Source organism: Clarias gariepinus, chromosome 2, assembly GCF_024256425.1.
Source record: "Clarias gariepinus isolate MV-2021 ecotype Netherlands chromosome 2, CGAR_prim_01v2, whole genome shotgun sequence".
NCBI classification, from domain to species: Eukaryota; Metazoa; Chordata; class Actinopteri; order Siluriformes; family Clariidae; genus Clarias; species Clarias gariepinus.
In genome coordinates, this window is record NC_071101.1 from 45,260,189 (window position 1) to 45,271,809 (window position 11,621).

At 39.8% G+C, this 11,621-nt stretch overlaps 1 protein-coding gene across 1 annotated transcript; it reads left to right on the forward strand.

Moving 5' to 3' along the window:
* The first annotated feature begins 5,484 nt into the window (after positions 1 to 5,484).
* On the forward strand, positions 5,485 to 10,469 carry LOC128541145 (E3 ubiquitin/ISG15 ligase TRIM25-like). The gene is made up of 6 exons (XM_053511387.1): positions 5,485 to 6,078; positions 8,586 to 8,681; positions 8,827 to 9,060; positions 9,188 to 9,359; positions 9,489 to 9,548; positions 9,855 to 10,469. The coding sequence occupies exons 1-6, from the start codon at positions 5,485 to 5,487 to the stop codon at positions 10,397 to 10,399; spliced, it is 1,701 nt and encodes a 566-aa protein (XP_053367362.1). The 3' UTR covers positions 10,400 to 10,469.
* The last annotated feature ends 1,152 nt before the right edge of the window (positions 10,470 to 11,621 follow it).

The window sequence follows — 11,621 nt, forward strand, 5'->3', positions numbered from 1 at the left end:
CGTAATCCAAGGTTCCACTGTTTATACCAATTTTGAGCAAGGTAACGTAAGATCTGGGCGATGACTTTTAGACTTTAAAATACAGGACCAAGACAATAATTTATTGAACTACACTATGATACAAAAAACTACACTACTTAAAGACACACACACATACTTTACATACACACACACACACACACACACACACACACACACATTTACATGCATACGTACATACATATAAACAGTTTGGAGGGTACAGTTAAGTTTAGTTTTGGATTGCTCACCAATTTTCAGCAAGGTATGAATCTTAGTTTGTTTACTTACATTTCTTTACACTTTGATCTCCCGTTGTGGTTTGCCCCAGTCATTTAATTTTTTCTAGAATTGTATAATGCCAGTCTACCTGTGTGTGAGGCTACTATTTGGTTCTCCCTGTAAATAATTGAGTGTGTGCGCCAGAGAGGGAGAAGCTGTCCCCCTGTTGACCCACTGATTATTTCTCCTTGTTACAGGCTCTCATGTTTGCTGCCCCATCAGTAACAGGGCATGTCACCTAAGAAGTAATTCCCAATTCATCAATAAGGGATTTTTTTACGCAAGCCAAATTTTCTGCAGTGTTTACCAGTGGGAACCTCTTTACACAAAATAGAATTGACTTTCCAGAATGTGTTACCATCTATAAAATGGCCAGGTAAGCATGGATATCCAGGCCACATATCTACATTTACATTTAGGCATTTGGCAGACGCTCTTATCCAGAGCGACTTACATTTTTATCTCATTACACATCTGAGCACTTGAGGGTTAAGGGCCTTGCTCAAGGGCCCAACAGTGGCAACTTGGTGGTTGTGGGGTTTGAACCTGGGATCCTCCGAACCGTAGTCCAATGCCTTAACCACTGAGCTACCCCTACCCCTATATATCTGAGGTCAAACTCACTGCAGTGGCCAACTTTGGCCTTCTCATTTTTTTCTTTTGTGTCTTGCCCCAATCATAGCCTTTACAGCTTAAACAAAAAAATGTCTCGGATTACTTAGCTGTAACCCTGTTCCCTGAAAAAGCAGGAACGAGATGCGCCGAAATCGATATGGGAAACGATTCCTCGTGACCGGTTGTGAAGCACGTGTGTGTCAAACACGCCAAATATTTTGGCATGTATAACCTCAGGCAGGTGATGTCAACCAATGAGGTGCACCTGGAGGTTATAAATAGACATAAACCGGAAACACCCTCAGGTTAATTTTGTCTGAAGGATGTCCAGTCACGCATGCCATGCGGCATTCGAGCACAGCATCTCGTTCCCTCTTTTTCAGGGAACAGGGTTACAGCAAAATAACCCAAGATGTTTCCTTTCAAAAGCTACACTCGATGCTGCGCGAAAGCGCTACGGGAACGAGAATACCCACTCCGCCGCACTGCAAGTGTCTGGACCCCCAGAGTTGTGTAGTGTGCGCACAGAACCCCCAAGGAGTCTTAGACATAATTCTGGGATGCTGACTCAAGGACCCATGAGCCTGGCATCCAACTATGAAGCCTGACAGATGACTTGCGGCATGACGTACTGGAAGCCCCTTTTGCAGGAGCAATTGATAAGGCAAGCTTTCTGGTCAAATGGGCCCTGATCACTTGAGGCAAAGTGTGCCACGCGCCTCATAGGCTAGGGCACTAGCATCTCTCACCCGACTCGTCTAATGGCGGCTGCCCTTTGGCCGCGGCCCCACAACGTCTAATGCAGAGGTGCGCTGTAAATTTAAGAGCATGAGCTGGACACAGCGAATGAAGTCTTACTGCTTCGGAGCTAACTGCCGAGGACAGAAGGCTTCGACTGTGGAAGATAGTTGAGTAAGGATGCAGAACTGAAACAGTTTGGCAGTGGACTGGGTCTACATGTTTTATGTCCTGTAATGTAAATGACCCTGAGAGACAGAATTGTACTATAGAAGAAGAACCTAGTGCACTAGTTTCCCTAACGGCGCAAATCTAGTCTGCCCAGGTGATATTTACAAGACTACTATGATGTTGTCCATCTGTGCTAGAACGTCCTAGCCTCCTGATTGCTGGAGGGAGTATTTCAGGGCCATTAAGTCATTAATTTAAGTTGGTTAATACTTCACGCGAGAAGATGACCTCTCCAGATCCCTTGGGCTGGACAGCCATCTAAGTCTGCGCTCCAACCCGTAAGGGAAAAAAAAACGTCTGCCGTTAGCAACTTGCGACGACAGCATGGACTTAGAGTGGGACTCAGAGTCAAGGACGAGGGTCTGAACCACAAAGAAAGGGTACGAAGCTCTCGGCACATAACCCTTGTTGCGTCTGGGGATTAGCCCTTGGATGAAATCCCCCAGCACTTAGCCACCACTGAAACCACTCTGGGAGCGGTGACATTACCACCTGGCCTAGCTTATACTCCTTTAGAGTGCTATAATGAATTTGGCACGTGCAGGAGACAGCTGTGCCCGCATTGCGCTCGGATTCCACATGACACTCAACTTCATACCTCTTGGAAGGAAGGAGAACGCTTTTGTGGTGTTAGGGCTCCACCCTAAGAAGTGAGGTGAGCTAGGGCGACGTGTTGACGCTGGACAGCTCTGTCTGGAAGGGGAAACATGCGCTATGACCCCTTTGCCAGCAAGACTGTAATTTTGGATTAACAGAGGTGATCACTGTGGCTTAACGAAGGTGGAAAACCCACGCCGTTGAAACACAAAGATAGAATCCAGTAGCCCGGGAGACATTAGGTACAAAGCACTGTAGAGATTTAGACTTTGCTGGAAAAAAGGGCCATAAAACATGCTCCCCTGCCAGACAGAGAATCAGGCTATTACAGTCAGTATTTCTTGGTTTCCAAAAGAGAAGGGGGGTTGCGTCCAACTTTACATCTTGTGGGCTGAATATCAAAATGATTGTTCTCAAATCCAACCAGAGGATTGTGAAAATCGACCTAAAGGATGCATATTTTCATACAGAAATATTGCCACAACATAGGAAGTTCCTGAGGTTCACTTTCAGGGGTGAAGCCTACCAGTATTCGGTCCTTCCATTAGGCCTAGCCATGTCTCCCTGCACATATATAAAATGTACAGATGCAGCCTTGGCTCTAGGATTCCAGGGCATTCGTATCCTGAATTACACAGACAACTGGCCGATTCTGGCTCAGTCTTAGCAGCTAGCGCTTCGACATCGAGATGTCATTCTAGCTCACTATAATTCTTAGGATTGAGACTCAACGCCACGGAAAGTGTTCTCTTTCCTGCTCAAGTACGACATATTATCGGTGTCATATGGGATTCGCGGGCACAGCTGTCTCCTGCGCATGTCAAATCCATTCTCAATACGCTAAAGGAGATCAAGCTAGGCCAGAAAGTAACTTTTACTACTTTCAGAGAGGGTTAGGTGTCATGGCAACTTCCAGTTTCCACAGTGATACCCTTGGACCTTCTGCACATAAGATCACTTCAGTTGTGGATAAAAGCCAATGGATTTCATCCAAGGGCCAATCCACAGAGGCAATAAGGGATACGCGCTTAGCGCTTTGTACTCTTTCTATGTGGTTTAGACCCCGGTTTTTGACTCTGGGCCCCACTCTAGGTCCGTGTTGTCGTCGCAAACGCTAACGACAGATGCTTCCCTCACGGGCTGGGGTCCGGTCTTAGATGGCCGTCCAGCCCAAGGGATCTGGAGAGGTCATCTTTTCGCATGGCACATCATTTTTTTTTAGGTAAACTATATTTCAAATGTCACTCTTATTGTTTACATGTGTATTTTAATTATTATTTATTTAATTTTAAATTTATGGTACTCTTTTTCTTGAACATTCCATTCAAAGTACATGATTTTATATATATATATATATATATATATATATATATATATATATATATATATATATATATGTATGTATATATATCACACACACACACACACACGTTGGTACTATTTATAAGCCTACATGTTTTTAAATAGTTGTTTTTTTTATGTAACCCACTGCATTAAGCTGTTAAAGATGACACCCTGGTTATGTTTTACAGTTGAAGGAGTCCTTCGCTGTAAAATGTTCAAGAACCTTGAACTGTTACATACAGTTTTTGTACCTTTTCTTGACTGTTACATACATTGTGTAAGCACATAACTAACTATTCTTTTAGTGAGCTAGCGCTTAGCATAATTATATTAACTTTCTTATAGATCTATATTTGGACAGGCATTTTACAGAAACAATGGAGCTAACTGTTTACATCACGTATATGTGTCCAAATACACTATTAAACTAATATATATTAATAAACAAGCTAGTTTCCCCATGCTAATCGTTAGCGGTTAGCATACTGATATTAGCTAGCTTATAGATCCATATTTGGACAGGCATTTTACAGAAACAATGGAGCTAACTGTTTACATCACGTATATGTGTCCAAATACACTATTAAACTAATATATATTAATGAACAAGCTAGTTTCCCCATGCTAAGCGATAGCGGTTAGCATAGTGATATTAGCTTGCTTATAAATCCATATGTGGATGTATATTACAGAGATGCCATGGACCTGATGGTTTACATCAGTGTTTAATGGTCTAAATGAGATAATATTCCTTTTAATCACTGCCATTTACACTCGGCTCGGCATTTTCCCCAAATACTCCAATAGTATTAACACTGCTACAAAGTTATCATTAGTGCCTAAAACAGTAACATCTAATTAATTTTATATATTAAACATTACCTGGTAAGTGTGTCCAGTTAAAAATTTAGTGAAAATTATAACTTTATCACGCTATAATTCACTGTATACTCATGATGTTGAGTCCTGAAGCTGATATCCGGAAAGGTTCCATGTTCAGTTGTGTTTTGACCTCACTCCCATAGTCCTTTGCACATTAGCTTTAGCTTTTAGCTTGCAAAACACGGGAGATAAAGAGTTCTCACCGGAAAAATTTGTTGCGCACAAACGGGAAAAAGCACACACTTACAAGGGGAAAAGCACACATTTTCAAAGAAAAAAAAAAGCAATTTTAAGGAAAAAAAAACACATTTATAAGAAAAAAAACATACACATATACAGGAAAGATCATTTGCCCTTCTGGGCCACCATAACTATACCTCATTACTACCCCTGAATTGCCCCCGTCCCAACTTAAAAAAAAAAAAAATTATAACTTGCTTTTTTTTCTTTTTTTTATGCACATTTTCCACCCTGTCCCAACTTTTTCTAATTTGGGGTTGTAAATAAATATATAAAAATATCAATAAACTATGTAAAATGCATTTATTAACAAGATGAAAGGATTACTTCAGGTGTTCTGTGGACAGGAATAATTTAAATCTCCACATATTCATGGACTTAATGGAGATGAAATGGTTAACAGAGGTGTATTCATGCACTCCCTCGTTTTTAGCTCGTCCTCTCACACTCTCTCTTACACACACAGAACCAGGAAGTTCTTGTCAAAGAAAACGTTATTTAGACTGTGTCTCTCTCTCAGTGTATTAGTGCAGGAAAATGGCTGAGGCCAGTATTTCAGTAGATCAGGATCAGTTCATCTGTCCAGTGTGTCTGGATCTCCTGAAGGATCCGGTGTCTCTTTCCTGTGGTCACAGTTTCTGTAAGGTGTGTATTAATGCCTGCTGGGATCAGGAGGATAAGAGTGGAGTTTATAGATGTCCTCAGTGCAGAGACACTTTCACTCCAAGGCCTGTTCTACACAGAAACAACATGCTGGCTGAAGTGGTGGAGAAACTGAAGAAGAAGCCTGAAGTCCAAGCTGCTTCTCCTGCTTACTGTTACGCTGGACCTGGAGATGTGGAGTGTGATTTCTGCACCGGGAAAAAAGACAAAGCCATCAAGTCCTGTCTAATGTGTCTGGCTTCATTTTGTGAAACTCATTTGAAACCGCACCTGGAAGTTCCTGGTTTGAAAAAACACACATTAATTGAAGCTTCAGCAAAACTCCAAGAGAAGATCTGCTCTGAACATAATGAAGTGCTGAAGATCTACTGCCGTACTGATCAAACCTGCATCTGTTATTTGTGTACAATGGATAATCACAAAGGACACAACACCGTCACAGCCGCAACTGAAAGAGCTGAGAAACAGGTGAGAATGAGAAAGATTTTCAGGATGAGGTTCATAATTATAGTTTATATCTAGTAACATGTGCACAGTGTTTTGCTAATTACTTTTAAAAGTGATATTACTATCACTAGTTACTATACAAAGTATGAAATATTAGAGTGTTTAACTCTTTGGCTAGATAATGTTTGTGATATATATGGATACACATACAGTACACACACATACACATACAGTTGCACAGTTGCATTGGGTCTGGTGTCTCACATCTTCTTTTTTATAATAGCCTATTGATTATTTATGGGGTTTAGGTCTGGTGAGTTTGCGGGCCAATCAATCACAGGTATACCATGCTCCTTAAGCCAGGTATTAGTACTTTTGGCAATGTGCCAATTTCTGCTGGAAAATGTAATCAGCATCTCCATAAAGCTGGTCAGCAAAGGGAAGCATGAAGTGTACTAAAACTTCCTGGTAGAAGACTGTGCTAACCTTGAACCTGATAAATCAAGGATGATCAGGGGAAACAGGATGAAACAGGTTGATTAAAACAGGTGTGGCAGTAATCAGGCCTGGGGGTGACTACAGAAATTGAACTCAGGTGTGATAAACCTCAGTTAATAACTGTGTACTTAATAACGTAAACCTTCATTTAAAAACTGCATTTTGTGTTTAGTTGTGTTATCTTTGACTAATAGTTAACGGTTTTTGATGATCAGAAACATTTTGTGTGACAAACATGCAAAAGAATAAGAAATCAGGAAGGGGGCAAATAGTTTTTCACACCACTGTATATACGTATTTTATAATTAAATTCGTTGGGTGTAATTTGTGATAAACGTAGTTGCGCACAAACGAGAAAACTCTTACACTTACATGGGAAAGATCATACATTTTCAAGGGAAAAAGCACACTTAGAAGAGAAAAACACACAAATATACGGGAAAGATGATTTGCCCTCCTGGGCCACCGTACATATGTTACCTCAATCTTGGCCATTGAAACCCCATTAATATAAGTCCAGTGGTTTTTAAATTATGTGTGGACACACAAACAGACAAACAGACAGAGTTGATGTGTTATATTTCTCATCTTACACAAATATATTCAATGTACACACACCCCAACTCTATACTTTTATTATATGTGTAGATGTATAAATTATATATATATACAGTAAAACCTCGGATTGCAAGTAACCGGTTTGCGAACGTTAGACGTGCAATTTTTTTTTAATACAAGTCTCTCACTTGTATAATATACATCCGTGCAGGCGTGTGCTGTTTACTATAAGACTGTGACCATGTGTGTGCGCATAAAGCATCTTCTATTTTGTGTTGGTATGTGTGTGTGTGAAAGTCGTCCTGTAATGTCAGGCTACACACATTAGTGTGTAAAACTGTAAAATTATCTGTTCTGTGTTAACCAGTGTAATGTAAGCTAGCAACACAGCACGACATGTTAACCCACATAGGTGTTATACTCACCGTAACTCCTTTTACAGCGACATGAAAAACTTTATTACATACAGACATTTATAAACTGGGCATCTGACATGGATTTTACATTTTATTATCTTTTATTTTTTTCTATCTGGCTAATCTCAGGACAAACCATTTCATCACAGGAGTGTGTAGACTGGTTTTATATTATTATTAATAATTATACACAAACTATAAGAATCCACCATGTCTGTGATGTTCTATAGTGTATGTAGACAGTATTATGAATGAACTGTGGTTTACTCAGTGACTGAGTGATCCTGCACTTCCCTGTACTCAGACTTCCAGTGGTGAGACCTGAGGTAGTGTCCACCTCTCCTCCCCTCCCCGTCTCGTACACTCAGTGAGAGATCTTCTTGGGCAGTAACCTGCCTCACAAACTAGAATCAGGGCACCAACCATACGGTGGCATGAAAAATGTAACCTGCATTGAAGGAACAGTAAACTGATCACACAAATGTCACCACCATTACAATTTATTTATTATTGTTTCACGTCTGCATTGTGCTGCTTCACCAACATGCTGTTCTGTGTGGCTGCCCATGGCACCGATATCTAAATCTGACTGTCAGCTTCTTATGGTTCCACATTTTGACCGAACTAACCACAAGCTTCACCTGTCACTCACATCTGAATATGTCACATGATATAAACATTACTCTACATTCTGATAGGCGTATGTGTCACGGTCACCATCACTGCATGTGCTCTAGTGAATTATATGATTTAAACATCAATTTCAAATTCAAACACAGAGAGAGAGAGAGAGAGAGAATAAACATAAACATAAACAAAGCAGATATAATGTGCTCTACTCCACTCTTGTCATCATGCTGGGTAAGGGTTTGTGTCTCTTAGATCCAGTGAAGGGAAACTGTAACACTACAGCACACACACACACACACACACAAAACTTTCACAGCTCTGAGAAATATGAATCTTTGTATGTAATGAATTATCTTATCTTATCTTATCTTATCTTATCTATGTAAGTACTTTATAAAAAGCTGAATGTAACTGTTCTGTCCTCAGAGTGAGTTAGAGAAGAAGCAGATAAAATCCCAGCAGAGAATCCAGGAGAAGCAGAAGAAGGTGCAGGAGCTGAAACAGGCTGTGAACACTATAAAGGTGAGCAGTGAGCAGAGACAGAGCTGCTCCTAGAAACACACACAACATGGACAACATGGAGTCATTTAGAGTCGCAGTAAGAGAGGGAATGATAGATGAGCTTTAAGTCCTGTGTGTGTGTGTGTGTGTGTGTGTGTCCTAACAGCTGAGTGCACAGACAGCAGTGGAGGACAGTGAGAGGATCTTTACTGAGCTGATCAGCTCCATGGAGAAAAAGCGCTCGGAGGTGACGGAGCTGATCAGAGCTCAGGAGAAGACTGAACTGAGTCGAGCTGAACGACTCCTGGAGCAACTGGAGCAGGAGATTGCTGATCTTCAGAGGAGACTCACTGAGCTGGAGCAGCTGTCACACACACACGATCACATCCAGGTTCTCCAGGTAACACTCACTGTCTGATCTACACACACATGTTCCTCACACACTCTCTAAAACACCTCCTGTTAATGGAACAGTGAATGTCCTTTGATGTCACAAGTGTGTTTTACATTTAATCTGCTTTCTGTAGGCTTTAGCTTCTGGACGTCATTCTCCTCCAATGGACAGACCAAACTTTCAGACATCCAGCATCAGTGTCCATCAACATCTCTCATTTGATGGAGTGAGGAATTGTCTCTCAGATCTGAAAAAGAGACTCAAAGACTTCTATGAGGAGCAGTTCAACAAAATCCCTCCATATGGTAAGAGGAGCAGACAGTTTGAACTTAAATACTGATTTAAAATGAATAAACTGACTGTATCACTTTAAACTGTTTCCATCTTTTACAACCTGATCATTGCTTTTGTCAATTCCATTTTTCTCTCCACAGCTGCAGCAGTTCAGATCTTTTCACCACCAGAGCCACAGAGCAGAGAAGAGTTTCTGAAATGTACACACACACACACACACACACACTGATAATGATAATAATGATAATAATAATAATAATAATAATAATAATAAACTACTATATCTTTGATAAGCAGAATAGAAAATACTAAATACTGACAAGTTAGAAAAAAAAAAAAAATATATATATTATTTAGACTGAATTCTGAATGAACATTGAGACATTTCTCCCTCAGATATCAGCGCACACAGACAGCTGTCTCACTCTTCACATGAATATACAGTATTCTGTGAATTAAACCCAACATGTTCACATTGTTCAGTTTGTTCTTCTCTTTTATTTTAGATTTCCGTTATCTGACTCTGGATCCCAACACGGCACATCGTGACCTCATTCTGTCTGAGAAGAACAGAGCGGCGAGATTCAGCTTAAGAGAGCAGCAGTACTCTGATCATCCAGAGAGATTTAATTACTGGTGTCAGGTGTTGTGTAAGGAGAGTGTGAGTGGATGCTGTTACTGGGAGGTGGAGTGGAGCGGTGAGGATGTGGATATATCAGTCTCATATAACGACATCAGCAGGAAAGGACTGGGTGATGAGTGTCGGTTTGGACTCAACAATCAGTCCTGGAGTCTGCTGTGTTCTTCTTCTTCTTCTTCCTTTCCCTTTTTCTATCACAACAAGATTAAGGCTGATCTAAAAGGTTCATTAACCTCCAGAATAGGAGTGTATGTGGATCACAGTGCAGGAACTCTGTCCTTCTACAGCGTCTCTGGAGACACGATGAAGCTCCTCCACAGAGTCCACACCACATTCACTCAGCCTCTGTACGCTGGATTCTGGCTCTTCGGTGGAAGTAGTCCTACTGTGAGATTGTGTAATCCAGAATAAAGTGTGTAGTGTTTTGTGTAAAATTCCTGCACATTGTCACATTGTTGCTCAGTCATCTGTCTCACTAACACACAATCCAGCTGCACAAACAGCACAGTAATTTAACACAGTGACAAATAAAGAGTAAATATTAACACTGAATATACCGTAGTTTAATCAAAAATAAATAAATTTATTATTTAATGTTATCTTATTATTAAGTTGTATTTGTGTGAAGAGCCGGGGTGAGATTCGGCACATCAGACGTCACTTTTGAATAACTTTATATTTCCATTATTGAATCTCTGACAATTAGAAATTAGATGTTTAAAACTGACCAAACACACACACACAGCTGGAAATATTATGAGCCTTTTTTTTTGTAAATCTGTTAAAAATTTGGGAACAAATATCAGAAGTAAATTTTTGTAATGCAGTGTATTTTTAAATTAAATTAAACTTTATACTGTATGTATGTAACACCTGCATGAACACAGACTTGTATTATTATGAGTAATATTTATGTCATGAATTTAACTAAGAAATTTATATAAAAAAAAAAGAATTCAGTAATAGATCAATATCTGTGGTTTAGTACTCACAAAGATTAGCTGTTATAAATGTCTCGGTCACTCATGAGACAGTTGTCTGTGTTTTGAGTCGCTGCTTCAGAGAAAATATTGAAACACAAACACTCCTAGTTAAAGTTTAATACGTATTAAAGACACTTTTATAGTGATGTTAGTTCATTTCAAGTCGCTTTGAAGAGACACTCGGGGCCTGTGAAGTCAAAATATTAATGAAATCATAAAAAAAAATTAAATGGAAATGCATTTTTAATAATAAAGCACTACCACAGTAACATTTGATGATGTTCACATCCCCAAAAAGTATTTTATGTCTCTTACTCTACACCGTGTTTCAAATTATAATGTAAATTGGTTGTAAGTGTCATAAACATTAAATGTTTGGTTTTTTAATTAAACTCATGGATGGTATTGTGTCTCAGAGCTCTTTGGATCACTGAAATAAATCTCTGCCACGTGTGATAATTTGTTTGCCAGATAAGCCCAATTAAAGGAAAAGAAGAAGGTTGTTCCACATTATTAAGCAGGCCACAGGTTTCAAGCAATATGGGAAAGAAAAAGGATCTCTATGCTGCCGAAAAGCATCAAATAGTGCAATGCCTTGGACAAGGTATAAAAACATTAGATATTTCAAGAAGACTTAAGCGTGATCATCA

Excerpts from the sequence above, each read along its gene's own strand:
- LOC128541145 (XM_053511387.1), top strand. The coding sequence starts at position 5,485 with ATGGCTGAGGCCAGTATTTCAGTAGATCAGGATCAGTTCATCTGTCCA. Across the intron at positions 8,682-8,826 it reads AGGCTGTGAACACTATAAAG|CTGAGTGCACAGACAGCAGT; the intron begins GTGAGCAGTGAG and ends GTGTCCTAACAG. Across the intron at positions 9,360-9,488 it reads CAACAAAATCCCTCCATATG|CTGCAGCAGTTCAGATCTTT; the intron begins GTAAGAGGAGCA and ends TTCTCTCCACAG.